The 15,811-nt window shown below is 34.5% G+C and overlaps 1 protein-coding gene across 1 annotated transcript in view; it reads left to right on the top strand.

Annotated features, from left to right (window-relative positions):
• Positions 1-15,811, top strand: part of LOC127847988 (microtubule-associated protein futsch-like) — a 196,489-nt gene that overhangs the window by 68,777 nt on the left and 111,901 nt on the right. The window contains 3 exon segments of the mRNA XM_052380241.1: positions 53-3,666; positions 3,814-4,835; positions 5,680-5,798. Coding sequence (XP_052236201.1) covers positions 53-3,666; positions 3,814-4,835; positions 5,680-5,798 — 4,755 coding nt within the window.

Raw genomic sequence — 15,811 nt, 5'->3', positions numbered from 1 at the left:
TGTTATATTGTTGTTAATAACTTTCTAATTTTAATTGTATCTATATTTGCAGATCCCTGTTTAATGCTTTGAAGCACAGATACCAAGAGAACGCAGAAAAACAGCCCGGCGATCCATCAGTTCGGACACCATTTTCGTCATGGCGACGGAGTGGCAACTTCGAGGAGGCAATGGCAGCATCCAGTCCTCACGATACTCAGCATGAAAAGTTGAGGACGGTAGAAAGATCGAGTAAAACTAGCACTGGGAGCGATACGGAGGCATGGAAGCGCGATTCATTCACCTCAAGACACGATAATCAATCCTCATCAAGGTCATACTCTGAAGGTCAAGGTCAAGCCTCTATACCAGCTCCCAGCCCACAAGGTCAAAGTTCAAAGGTAGCAGGGGCAGCAGAGGGTGAGGCTCACAAGGATGTGAGTACGGATGATTTGATTTTTAATTTTCGACAAGCTCTCCGTCGCCATGCTCTTTCGGAAAGCGAAAAGAAATCGGAAACTAAGACTGAGAAAGTGGATGACAAGAAAGGTGAACAGGGTGTTGAAGAGGAGTCCACTGCTCAGAAACTTGAAAGACTCAGAGCAGCCAGGGCTAAAATCCAAGAACATAGAAAATCAGATTTTATTACTGGTAATGCTCAAAGTTTCGCTACCGAGTTTAAATCTGATAAACCAGATAGAATGACATCAGGGGCAAATAGCAGCGCCTCATCAAATAAGTCAGATAAAGGAAGTGCTGGTGATATTAATGTTATAAAAACTGATGACAATAAACATAGACAGTCAACTAAGCTTGCTCGCCAGAAGCTTGTCTCAGATGATTTGAAGGCAAAATACATTGAAAACAGAAAAGACGAATCTGAGATAGGTGATAAAAGTGTAGAAGATAGGGATAAATATAATCAGATCAGTAAAAGAGATGGACACATTGAAGTTAAGTCCACAAAAAGTGTTGATCCAAAGCTTGATTCAGAGAGTGTTAAAGCAGAAATGTTAATTGGATCAACAAAAGAGAAAACTTCAGTGTCTAAGAAATTTGAAAAGGTTGATCATTCATCTCCATTTGGTTCTGTTTATTCACCGAAGCCATCAGTGACATCTGTATCAGCAAGTGTTTCAGCACCATCAGCATCACCATTACATAAACGAACAGAAATCGAAAAAGAAAAATTGCAAAAAGAAAATGTTGAAAATATCAAAGAGAAAGTAGTTGAGCATCAAAAAAGTGAAACAGACACTCACAAGACTAAAGTGCAAGGGAAAACTGAAAAAAGGTATAAGAAATATGCTAAGGCTAAATCTTTAGAACTTGGAGTTTTGTCGGGGCAAAAGCCAAATGAAATCAAACATCAGGAAGAAAAATCAAAAGATGATTCTGTGGTTTTAGATACTAATGCAGATGAATCTCAGCTAGCTAGACAAGAACGCATAGCAAAGTATAAGGAGGATAGAAGAAGACAATTAGAGGCAATCCAGAAGAAATTTAGTGGTGGTGATGGTGAACTACCTTCTTTGTTCTTGTCGTCTGTTCCACATAAGGATAGTGATTCCTCTATTTCAAGGTCCAAAAGCTTGAAAGTTGAACCTGATAAAAAAGACGATATTTCAGTGGGTGTAACAAGATCTAAAAGCTTGAAAAATGAGAAGGACTTGGGAGTGGAATACCATCCTGCTTACCAAGATACACTGAAACATACAGGGCTGCATTTAGCTGAGCTTGGTTCTCAGACTAGGCATGATCATGACATTTATGATTCTCATGATGAGAAATATGACCCAGGAAAGTTAATTGATAAGATTCATGCTATTAAAAATATGAAAATTGGCCATGCTGAAAAGGTTGGATCATCAAGGGAAGATTCTCCTAATAGGAGTTTTGAACGGTACGGAAGAGACAGTGATAAAAGTGGAAGTGAGAGAGATGTTGGGGCTAGTGCTGGAAGCTATTTTAATAGAACTTTACTGGCAGAACGTGCAATGGATATTCCTTACCGTGGTAGAGAGTCCCCTACTAGAGACAGAATAAGATCAAGTTCTAGAGAAAGTGAAAATCAGGATGCTTCTCAGAGATATAGACCAAGTGATGGAGTAAGATTTGGGGCATTTGCAAATACAGAGAAAGGACATGATGTTTTGACAGATAGTAGTGAAGCATCTAGTGTTACCCCAACATCAAAAAGGGTCGGGATTAATGTGGATGATGGTAGAATCTCAAAACAAAAAACTGGAGATACAAAAAGTTATTTTGAATTTGGGACAGTGTATGCTAAAAAGGAAGCTAAGAGTGAGGATATAGATAATGTAAATAAACACATTGTTGGTAAGCTTGAGGAACATGTTAAAGTAGAAACAAAAAAGAGTGAAAGTGATTCAGATAGAGATAGAAGTGATTCTTTTACAAGAGTACGTCGTAAATTGCCATCAGTGGAAGAAGTTCTGGGGAAGGTAAGTGATTCAGAGAAAGGTGATTTTATGAAAGAAGATTTATCAAAAATGTCTGCTGAGGAAATCAGAAAGAAAAAGATTCAAGAAAATATTGACAGAGCAAAATCAAGATTTAAAGCTGAAGATAAAGCTGGTGCATTTGATGCTAGTAAATTTGAACTTGGAACTGTGTATTCTAAAAAGCCAGAAGAAAAACAGTCTGTTTCCATTGGCTCAAAAGAGAAACATGTCTCAAATTCTGATGTAATTGGTGATAAAAAGGGAAATTTGATACAGCAAATGTTGGGAGTAAATTTAAATGATCATGAGAAAGTTGCAGTTACTTCAAATGTGATTGAGAAGACTCATTATAGTAAAGACAATAAACCTCAATTTGTTGGCGAAACAAGAGAATTTAAACAAGGGGTTTCCATATCCACAAAAGATTTTGAGAGATCTGAAGATAAACAAGTGGATAGAAGTAATAGTGGACAGGATGATAAGGTTGGAATTGGTAAGCCACCTTCTTCCCCTAGGAATGAAAGAAAGAAGACAGCAGAACAAAAGTTTGGCAGGGTTTCTTACAGATCTTCAGAACAGCCTGCAGCATTTGAATTTGGTACAAGTTATACCAAGAAAGATTCTCCCTCTGTTGCAGTGGCAGATCAGAAAGCATCTCAAAGTGTAAGCAAGAAAATTGAAAGTCCAATTACTACTATAGCTTCAGATTTATTGAATGAGGAAAGAACAAAAGGGATAAAAGTTGAGGGCATTCATGTGAAGAAACCAAAACACACATCCATTCAGCTGAAGTCGCAAAAGTCTGTTGAAAAAGAAGATGGTGATAAGAATGTAACAAAGGACATTTTGTCTCCTAAACAACAGTCACAAGTTCAGTTTGGTATCAAGGCTCAAGCAGTTTCTAATGCTTCAGGCCAAAACATAGAAGTGCCAACATCTCCAAAATCAGCTACTGGTGTCTCACCACAAAGGTTTGTTTCTGAACCATTGAAAGTTTCTGCTACTTCTTCTGCAGTGGCTGTTTCTAAACCAAGAGGCATGTCTCCAATAAGGGCTGTAACAGAATCATCTCAAATTTCATTTACTTCTACTTCAACTGCATTAAAATCTTCGGAACCATTGGTCTCTATTGGAATTCCTTCTAAATATGATGCTAAGTCAATTGAACCAAAAGTGGAACCACATAAATCTGAGTCAAAGATTATTTCATCTGAAGCTAAAGGTGCTGTTGTTAAAGAAACTTCTGTTAGTAAAATGGAAATTAAGTCCCCAACAAGTTCAATTTCTTCTAAATCTGAAACTAAGTATATTGAACCAATAGTGGAACCATACAAATCTGAGTCAAAGATAATTTCATCTGAAGCTAAAGATGCTGTTGTTAAAGAAACGTCTGTTAGTAAAATGGAAATTAAGTCCCCAACAAGTTCAATTTCTTCTAAAACTGAAACTAAGTCAATTGAACCAAAAGTGGAACCACACAAATCTGAGTCAAAGATTATTTCATCTGAAGCTAAAGGTGCTGTTGTTAAACAAACTTCTGTTAGTAAAATTGAAATTAAGTCCACAACTAGTTCTGATAAAAAAGTTGAAAGTGTTAGACCAGCAGAACAGAATGTGAAACAAATATCTTCAGGCAAAGGTAAACACATTAATGAAGCTTTATTTGAAAGTCATGCAAAATCAGAAAAAGTTGATATTAACAGAGAAACCATGAAAATTATTGAAAATGTAAATGAAGCTGATGCCACAAAAATAGAAAAGGTTTCTGGTAATGTAAAAGAAAAGGTTAAAACCATGCCACAAAAGGCAGAAAAAGTATCAGTTGAAAAGATAAGTGAAATTGAAAGAGACATACATGAAACAAAAGTTATGAAAGACAAAGATCAAGAAATGAAAGAAAACATAGACAAAAATACAGTTTCAACAGATGTACAGACAAATGATCATAAAACAGAAACCAGTGGTGAAAAAAAGAAACTTAAACCTCGACCTGAACCAGAATTGACTAAATTTGAATTAATGAAACGATCTGTTGCAGAAAAAGTCCTCACAAAACCAAAGCCGGTGGAACCTTTAGTTATTGAGAAACCGAAGGAAAAGCCACACAAGGACGAAAAGAAGGGAAAATCGAAGGAGAAACGTAAGAAAGACAAACTAGGTGACTCTTTGGCTCGAATGAAAACATCCTTGATGGACACCAGTTTAGACGATATATTGAGTCGGAATGTGGATTATTTAAGTGATATGGAGCCGGCAAACAATGCCTGTCAAACTTCACCCAATAAGAAGTCCCGACCTCAGAGTGTGATAGAGCCACAGAAACAGAAACGGAGATTTAAGAAAACTTCGGGTTCTGGTCGAAGCAAGTCTGAAGACCGCTCCCACTTTAAGGTTTGTTAGATTTAGAGTAAAGTTTTGAAATTAACTTTTTTTAAGGGCGTTATTGCTTGTAACAATCTTTTTATATCTTAATAAATCATGTTGCATGATTAAATTGAACAAATTATAAAAAAATTGCTATAATTTTCTGTATGCATAATTTATATAATTGTATTGATAAAAAGCCACGTATTAATATTCCCCAAAAGCTCCACATAGCCAAGTTTCCAAATGTTCTCAGAAGAAATAAAAAACTCTTGACAAAATTTTTTTATGATTATATTTCATATTAAAGTGATCTTGGAAAAGAAGCTTAGAAGTCAGACTTGTGTTTTTTGTTGCTAATGAAAATCTGATATGTTGGTTCAACTGCTAGTCTTTGAAAGCTTGCTGTAATTTTAAAGATAATATATTGATAACCATGGTTAATGTTCTGGCTCACTTGTATTTGATAATCCTTGGATAAATTTCTTTCTGTCCAAAACCATCTTAAAGCTTCAACTAATTTTACACATTTAAGCCTTTAAAGCCCTGTTGATGCTAGTTGTCTCCAAGCCATAACCATGATTACTTTAAACATGAGTACTTAAACCATGGTCCTTAACCATGATTACTTTAAACATGAGTACTTAAACCATGGTCCTTAACCATGGTTACTTTAAACATGGTTACGTTAAACATGATTAGTTTAAAAACACAGTTACTTGAAACATGGCTATTTGAAAGATGGTTACTTTTTCCATGGTAACTTTAAACATGGTAACATGTTAAACATGGTTAAAATTTTGAACAACTGAATCCTGCGGTTTAACCATGAAAGCATGTATTAGTTTTCTCTCCATATTTGTCCGATCAGGTCACTGACTCCGATGAAGACAAGGAGTCCTCAAGGTCAAAGGTGGCTGAAGACATTCCCACCTCGAGTGTCAAGGTCACAAGATTGAAGTCGTCTTATATCAAGCACGGGTCTGAAAAGTAAGTGTTTGTATAGTGGAAGGTGCTTTTTGACCTTTTTGGTGTTGTATTATCTTGGTGGTGGACATGCACCAAATCATTTCATCCATTTTTCTCCCATTTGGATACACCTTTTAGAGGACCCTTTGTGTTCTTTATAAAACATTAGTTCTTTTGCTATACTTTTTGTGCTGTAACATTATTGCTTCATCATTTTTTTATTTGATTATTAAAGGTGCAATCCATTATTATCTTTTTTGATTTTGTTTGTTTTTGGTTCAATCTTATGTGATGCATCGATCTTTGATCTTTGTAAGCTCATAGAATTAAATTTTTTATCCTTCCTGTTGTTATAGTCAGAGAATCTTGTGTAGTTTTTGTATGTTGCATATTTTGAGAGTGTGTCTAATTCAGCTGATGGTTTATTATATTATAACAAATCATTGATAGAGTTTTATCTTCATATTCAATTGAACTACAGTACATTGTGAGCTTTATCAAAACTTTAAACATCACATTAATTCATGATAAAGTAAAATACTGTTATATATTCCAAACAGTGTCCTTGTTTTATTTTGATTTAATGTGTTAATATAAACAGCTTAATTTATAGTTAAAACATAGAGTCTTCATTGTCACATAAAATGAAGATTTTGTTCTAGTTTTTAGAGCTGTGATACTATTACAAATCTAACTTTTAAAGCTGTGTGTTCAGTGGAAAATGTTACGTGCAATGCTCAAGCTTTCATTATCTGCAATAGTTGCAATTCAACATTTACATATTGACTTGTACATGTAATTGTTTGATTTTTCTATAAAATGTGCACATATTTCTTATAATTTTTAGATACATCATAACTATTTATGTATTAAAGTGGCATAACTATTTTGTGTCCTATAGTTTTTACTCTCTGTTTTATTTTTTGTGTGAAATAATAAGTTGTTTTAGAATTGCTGTTTCTTTGAATATAAAAATTGCAATTTAATTATAAAAAATAATGTATTATTTACCAATGTTTATCATTCAATAAACAGCAATCTGGATTGGCCAGGAATTGCCCATTTTGTTAACATCCTAATATCACAACAACAAAGAGTTATTTATGAAACTTAAAACGAATATGAGAAAATTATTTTAATTCTAACATGATTTAATTGGAAATTGTTCTATTAAAATAATACAAAATAATTAGAACTTTATTTTTGCTTTGCTGTTATTTGGTTTACAACTTCTGAATGTGTTGTTAATGGTTATTTTTACATTGTATTGATTGTCATAAGAAATATTTGTGTTTTAATCTTTGTTATTTATTAATTATAAATCTTATGTACATGTTTACACTGTTGCCGTATTTTAAATGCTGCTTCAACTTAAGTTCTATATTTGTGATAACGCTGCTCTAATGTCATGTGATATGCATACATGTATTTTTTATATTAATTTATTATGTTGTAATATGGTTGAACTCTTCTTTTGGTGCATTTGTTCATATTTTATGATTCAATTGCGTCTAAGCGTCTGTCTCAAGCGTAAGATTTGAATTTGTTATATCAGCAAGTTTACAAAGTACAGAGAAAATATTATACTTTTGCCCTTGTGTCTTTTGTCAGAGCCAGTTTAGCACATGTAATAAATATTGTGAGATACGGTTCTTAACGGATTAAACTGGGTATTTAAGAGGTTATGTTAGTCATTAAAGATAATGTTTTATTTTTACAAAATATAGTTAAGACTCTAAACAAACTCCCTTTGTGAACTGGGTATTTGTTGTGTTAACAGGTGTGTTAAAGTGATGAACTTTTTATTTCTGTATGTATTTAGGAGAAGTGGACTTGGATAAAAAAAATTGCATTTGATTTTAAACTTTTCAAAAATGTGTGTTAAAGTAAAATATCAGAAATCATTATTTATAGTTAGATAAATCTGAATTTGATAACAGGTGTCATGTCAAGTGAGTTTTCACGGACATGATAGTGATGTTTTATGTATGTATATTTTTTTTTCTGAATTTTTAGAAGATGAAAGTTTTATTCATCTTGAATATTGTATGACTATTCACTTTGAAGTAACTTCTAAACAATTTACTATTAAGGAATTTGATTTTTGTTGTGAAGATTTATCCTGGAATTAAAATTTTGACATTGATTTTATATAATACGCAGATGGATATAAATCATTTGGTAAGGTACTTTTTTTCAAAGATTACAGTTAAAAGCATTGGGCAGAGTGTGAATGTGCAAATGATGCTAAAGCAGTTATCTATCAGGTTGAAGCATTAAACTATCGTATCTAATAGAGACATTTTGTGCTGATACATTATTTTAACACTCACCAGCATATTGCCTTAATTAATTACATTTGAGGAATTTCTAGTAATGCTTGGGTATTTAAATGCTTTGATTAATTTGTAGGCCAAACTGTTATCAGGCTTACTAATCGTGCAACAAATGCATCTTTCAACTCCTTTTCCTCGTTGAGATTTTCATTTATCATTTGAATTGGTCAATTTGTTTTTTAGGCATGATGAGTCATGCTTAGCAATTTGCATATGTGCTTGCGATGCCTTATTAATGATCCTCGCTATGGGAAAACAGGGCTTAATGCATGTGTGTGGAGTGATGTCCATGATTAGCCTGTGCAGTCTGCACAGGCGTATAAGTGACAACACTTTCAATTTTTTATATTTTTCATTATAGGAAAGTATCTTCTTGGTGAAAATTCAGTTAGGGGGGAACGTGTTGTACCTGATAAGCCTGTGTGGGCTGCATTAGACCCTGTTTTCCCAAAACAAGGCTCAATTGCATCAAAACAGTGATTTTTTTAAAAAAAAATCCAGAAGTAACATGTTATGAAACTGAATACATTACCTTTAAAAAAAGTTGAGAAACAGAACAAATCTGCATTACTAATCAACAAACATGTTTCTTTGCCAGTATATTTTGCTAAAGGACTTGCCTTGAATCTCTTCCAAATATTTTTTCATGAGCAACTTGAAGTTGCAGTTTTTTTCTTACATACCTGTTCAACAGTAAAAAGTATTTCTCTGGCATCGTTTTAAGAGGAAGTGTCTGTTTTATTAAAACTATACACACCTGTTAAAGGGATACAACTTTCTATACCATTGACAAACCTGTTTAAGGGTTGTACTCTCTTTTCTCTTGACACACATGTTTAAGGGTATTATTTTCTGTACCATAGACACATTTTTTAAGGGGAAATGCATTATGTACTTACCTTTTATACAGTTACCGCTGTCTGTACTTTACTTTGACACAACAGGGTAATACTTTCTGACCAGCTGACACATCTGTTACAAGGGTACTAATTTCTGTACCACACTTGTTAAAGGATATTACTTTCTGCACAATTGGTAAAGGAATTTAATCGCTGCACCAATGACACACCTGTTAAAAGATACTTCTTTTAGTATATTTGGCTCAACTGTTAAAAACTGTACTTTCTTCACACCTGTTTTAGGGTACCACTTTATGTACCATTGACATACCTTATAAAGAATTATTGGTTTCTGTTCTTTCAACACACTTGTAAAAGGGATGCCAATTTCTTCTCTATTGACACACCAGTAACAGAATTTTTCTGTTGTTTTGACACATCTTCTTTTAGGGATACCACTTTCTGTACCATTAATATACCTGTTAAAGAAGAATTGGTTTCTGTTCTTTTGACACACTTGTTAAATGGATACCAATTTCTGTTCCTTTGACACACCTGTTACAGGAGTATTACTTTCTGTTGTTTTGACAAACCTGTTAAAGGGTTACCACTATCTGTACCATTGATACACCTGTGAAATGTGTACTACTGCCTGTACCATTGACACACCTGCGAAAGGTGTACTACTGCCTGTACCATTCACACACCTGTGAAAGGTGTAGTTCTTCCTGTACCAATGACACACCTGTGAAAGGTGTACTACTGCCTATACCATTGACATACCCGTGAAAGGGGCAATTCTGCCTGTATTATTGACCCACCTGTAAAAGGGGCACTACTGCCTGTATTATTGACACACCTGTAAAAGGGGCACTACTGCCTGTATTATTGACAAACCTGTAAAAGGGAACTAATGTCTGTATTATTGACAAACCTGTAAAAGGGGCACTACTGCCTGTATTATTGACACACCTGTAAAAGGGGCACTAATGCCTGTAATATGGGGGACACACCTGTAAAAAGGGGACTACTGCCTGTAATATGGGGGACACACCTGTAACTGGGGTTCTAGTATCTGTACCATTTACTAACCTGTGAAAACAGTACTATAGACTCATCTGTAAAAAGAGTGCTACTATAATTATGTAACATTGACTCACCTGTGAAAGCTTTAATACTGCCTGTACCATTGACAAACCTGTGAAAGGGGCACTACTGCATGTTCCATCGACACACATGTGAAAGGTGTAGTACTGTCTGCACCATTGACACACCTGTAAAAGGTGAAAAATGCCTGTACCATTGACACACCTGTAAAGGGGTACTACTATCTATACCATAGACTCAAATGTAAAAGAGTTACTTCTATCTGTTCCATTTAGACCCCTGTAAAAGGGTTACTATTCTATTGAGACATCTGTAAAAGCGGTTCTTCTATCTGTACCATTGACACACCTATTACAGGAGTATTACTTTCTATTCCTTTATGCACTTTTTAAAGTGGTACCTTTTTTTTTAAACAATTTTTGACATGCCATTGGTTTCTGTTCTTTTGACTCAATTTAAAAGGGGTACTGCTACCATTGACACACCTTTTTCTTCTTTGATTTTTGAGATACAAATATGATGTTCTTGCAAATATTATTTATGTTACAGTAACGCAATATGAAGTTCGTGCAAATATTGTTTATGTAACAGTAATTCATGGAGCCGATTGGTAATAATATTGTGCCCAACCTTTTGTACCCTCTCTGGCAGGCAGTACCTGAATATATATGCTTTTTGCATGCTCACATCTGCCTATTGTATAAACATCTTCAGTACCAACTGACAGACGATAATGAATATTGGGGAAGTAGAATTTACTTTTGGCAGCAGTTCATGAGGGTGTTTGTTGCAATATACTTACTTTCTTCATGTATTGAGATAATAATCATGGAACTAGTTTTATAGAATTTATTTTTGCATCTAGTGTTTTACTAGAGCTTACAAAATTTGTATTTTTCTTACACAGGGATATACTATTTAAGTCAGTGTGATTTAATTTGTATTGATTTTTTTTTATTAGTGGAAATCAGGTATTGGAATAATAATTGCATGGTAAAAGAGGTTAAATTGTTTGAAATGTTATTGAAATGTAAATGAAATTTGATAAATGTAAAACTGGTGATTGTGATAACGGCAAAGGTTGTGATGATAATTAATTTAATGAGTTTTTTAGAATGAAACTATTATCTGTTTAATTTATGATTTATTTGGCTTTAATGATTGGTCAAACAATGAATGAAAATGTTGAATATGGTTGTAATTGTTGATTGTAAATTGTATAAGCAATTAAATAATTAAGAGATTATGTTTATTTACATATAAAACACAAGTTACAAATATAATTACAACTGCATGATTGTTAAGTGGTTGATTTTTATATTGTAATTGAAATTCTGAATTGTTGATTTTGGTAATGTCCAGGTTTTCCTCTTAATTCAAGAGTTATAAACTTAAATATTTACAATATATTAATGGCCATTAGCAGTTGCCATGGCTACTTCAATGTTGTTTACATATTTAATTGTATGTGTCTTGGATTTTTTTGGAAGATGGAAAACAAATTCTAAAAGAAAAAAATCAATGAATATTTTAACAATGTTATCCTGAGTGTTGGCATTGGAGGAAATATTGTTCTAATTTAGCTGTTTAAATGCTGTACTTGTGTTATTGTTGGTTTCATTCATTTGTAAAGCAATACTTGAGTTTTTGTTATGTTATTAAGGTTATGTCATAGTTCTATATTAATTTCGTTGCTAGATTCATGGAATAAATTGATGGGAAAGTTTAATTTTAACGTTTGTCATTTTTGTGATTAAGGCATAGCGAAAATATAAATAACATACATAAATAACGACATGCACCAATAAATCATTACAAAAACCTTCATATGAATAGTCAGTGAAATTAAAAAACAAAAAGTTTCAGAGAGTGTGTAACCATGGAAAAGTTATTTTGTGTAAAACATATAATAATTCCTAGATAATATTCTGCTCCAAATTCTAATATCAAATTTAAAAACAATATCATATCAAGTTATCAGTATCAAGTTATTGTTAAAACTGCAGGTTCTTTTATGTTTCCAAAAAACCCCCAACTTATATGATGTATTTAAGCCACGCTCTGGGAAATAGGGGTTAAATGCATGTGCATAAAGTGTTGTCCTTGATTAGCCAGTGCAGTCTGCACAGGCTCATCAGGGACGACACTTTCTTCTTTTGTGGTACTTTGATTTAAAGGAGATCTCTTCTTAGTGGTAATCCAGTTTAGGCAGAAAGTGTTGTCCCTGTTTAACCCTTTGCATGCTGGGAAATTTGTCGTCTGCTAAAATGTCGTCTGCTGAATTTCTTAAATAAGCATTTTCTTCGATTTTTTTCAAAGAATACTATCAGAATAGCAAACAGTTTGGATCCTGATGAGACGCCAAGTTCTGTGGCGTCTCATCTGGATCCAAACTGTTTGCAAAGGCCTTCAAAATTAGGTTCCAGCACTGAAAGAGTTAACCTGTGCGGATTGCAAGGGCTTATCTGGGCTGACACTTGATGCATATGCAATAAAATCAGGTATCTCAAAGCAAGGCTCATTCAGCTATTTCAGAAAAGGAATATATATGGATTTAAGGTACCATTTAGTATCATTATTATCATCATCAGTAGCAACACCAACAGTCCTGATATTGAAAAAAATATTTCTTTAGAGTTTTTATTACACCAGAATCAGTAGAAATTTTATTTATGTTATTAACATTGCCTTTTACATATTTATATTAAAATATAAAGTATTTCTTTAGCCAGAACCATTTGTTTTTTGGGGTTTATATATCTTGTTGCTGCTGCTACTGCTGCTGCTGCTGCTGCTGCTGACAATGCTTATAATGCACATGATTTATAACATTGTTATCAGTAAAAAAAGCTGAACACAAAAGGATACAAAAAGGAATGGATAAAATGCCAATCAATGCACACTTAGACCTGGCGTGTAACCCAGTAATATAGTAGAGTGTAGCCCAGAAATAACCAAGAAGATGGATATGAATCAATTTCTGGAGATTCTATGGAATTACACCTTGGGACTGTTATTTCACCTCGTCAGCGGATACATTTTCCCGATAAGGTAAAGTATTTTCTTACCTATTTTTCTTAAGAATTGTATGACATGCAGTTTTATTACATTGTGTGTACGTTTTGGGTTATGTGAAAGATCTGTCAATTCTTAGACTGTATGACGGCCTGTGTTATGTTGTTTCTTTTTGGTCTGGTTTTGTGACTTTAAAATTTCTTTCTTTAATATTATTTCAGCTTCTGAAACAAATGAGGCCAGGAGGCATTTAATATCATAATTATAATGTCAACACGACTTTTTTATAAGGGGCTGCTTGTAAACTGTTGTCCCCTTTTCATGCAGTTTCCCCTAAAACTTGTCTCACCACAGGATTTTAATCCCCCTTTTATGAAATATTTCCTTAAATGAGGAACATAATGCTGTAATTTGTGTGTACATTTCTGTTATATTGTTTTGCTGTGCATATTTGTGTACTTTTTTGCGCTGCTTGTACAATGTTCATCAGTACATTGTTTTAAACCTATTTATTGAGCGTAATTGCTTCAATAGTGGAAAGCTTATTGAAATGCTATTGAGTCTGTTTCCTGGCCAAAACCATGTCAGTTTTTATCCCCAGCCATAGGCAGAGGGATATTGTTTTGGCGTTGTCCATCCATCCGTCCGTCTTTCCGTCCGTCCAGCACTTATGTGTCTGGAGCGATATCTTTGAAGTGCTTTGGTGGATTTCATTGAAACTTGGTATGAGTATATATATGGATAAGAGGATGATGAACGCCAAATTGCATTGTACACCATCTGTTAATAACGGAGTTATGGCCTTTTGTATCTTGAAAAAATGCTTTTTGTGTGTGTCCGGAGCCACTTTATCTTGAAAGTGCTTTTACAGATTTCATTGAAACTTGGTAGGAGTATAAATATGGATAAGAGGATGATGCAAGTTGGCATTGTCCAACCGTCCAGACAACTTTTTGTGTCAAGAAGTATATTTGCGGGGGATATCAATTCAACGAATTTGCTTGTTTCTGTCTGTTTTTGACATCTTAAGGATGCTGCCACAGAAACAGTTAATCCCAAATATTTATTATCCCCCGCTGATGGCGGAGGGATTTAGTTTTGGCATTGCCTGCCAACTGTCTTTCAGTCTTAAAGTCTGTCTGCCTGTCACATACTTTTTAGCTCACCTGAGCACAACGTGCTCATAGGTGAGCTTTTGTGATCGCCTTTTGTCCGTCGTCCGTCGTGCGTCGTCAACATTTTGCCTTGTGAACACTCTAGAGGCCACATTTATTGTCTGATCTTCATGAACTTTGGTCAGAACATTTGTCCCATTGATATCTCGACTGAGTTTGAAACTGGGTCATGCTGGGTCAAAAACTAGGTCACTAGGTCAAAAAAAGAAAAACCTTGTGAACACTGTAGAAGTCACGTTTGCTGCCCAATCTTCATGTAACTTTGTCAAAATGTTTGTCTAAATGATATGTTGGTTGAGTTCAAAAATGGTTCCAGTCCGTTGAAAAACATGGCCGCAAGGGGGCAGGGCAGTATTCCTTATATGGCTATAGAGAAACCTTGTGAACACTCTAGAAGTCACAATTTTTGTCCAATCATCATGAAACTTGGTCAAAACATTGGTTTCATTGATATCTCCGAGGAATTCGAAAATGGTCCAGATCAGTGAAAAAACATGGCCGCCAGGGGGCTGGGCAGTTTTCCTTATATGGCTTTAGTAAAACCTTGTTAACACTCTAGAGGCCACATTTATTTTCCAATCTTCATGAAATTTGGTCAGAAGATTGGTCTGTATGATATCTTGGATGAGTTCCAAAATGGTTACGTTTGCTTGAAAAACATGGCTGCCAAGGGGCGGGGAATTTTCCTTATATGGCTATATATGGCTATAGTAAAACCTTGTGAACACTCTAGAGGTCACATTTATTGTCCAATCTTCATGAAATTTGGTCAAAGCATTGGTCTCAATCAATGATATCTTGGATGAGTTCGAAAATGGTTACGTTTGCTTAAAATACATGGCTGCCAAGGGGCGGGGCATTTTTCCTTATATGGCTATTTATGGCTATAGCAAAATCTTGTTAACACTCTAGAGGCCACATTTATTGTCCGATCTTCATGAAACTTTGTCAGAAGATTCATCCCAATATTATCTTGAACGAGTTCAAACATGATGCCGGTTGGTTGAAAAACATGGCCGCCAGGGGGCGGGGCATTTTTCCGTATATGGCTATAATAAAAGCCTTGTTAACACTTTAGAGGCCACATTTATTTTATGATCTTCATGAAACTTGGTCAGAAGATTTGTCCTAATGATATCTTGGATGATTTTGAAAATTGTTTCAGTTGCTTAAAAAAACATGGCCACCAGGGGGCGGGGCATTTTTCCTAATATGGCTACCGGTATATATCATGCTTTTGTAAAACTTTGTTAACACTCTAGAGGCCACATTTATTGTCCGATCATCATGAAACTTGGTCAGATGATTTGTCTCAATGATGTCTTGGATGAGTTCAAAAATGGTTCCGGTTGGTGGAAAAACATGGCCGCCAAGGGGGCGTGGCATTTTTTCTAATATAGCTATAATTAAACCTTATTAACAGTCTAGAAGCCATATTTATTGTACGATCATCATGAAAATTTTGTCAGAAGATTTATCCCAATGATATTTTGGTCAAGTTCTAAAATGGTTCCAGTTGCTTGAAAAACATGGCCACCAGTGGGCGGGGCATTTTTCCTTAT

This window comes from Dreissena polymorpha, chromosome 10 (genome assembly GCF_020536995.1).
Source record: "Dreissena polymorpha isolate Duluth1 chromosome 10, UMN_Dpol_1.0, whole genome shotgun sequence".
Classification (NCBI taxonomy): Eukaryota; Metazoa; Mollusca; class Bivalvia; order Myida; family Dreissenidae; genus Dreissena; species Dreissena polymorpha.
Note: the sequence above shows the minus strand (reverse complement) of the source record. Positions and strands in the feature narration are given on the sequence as shown.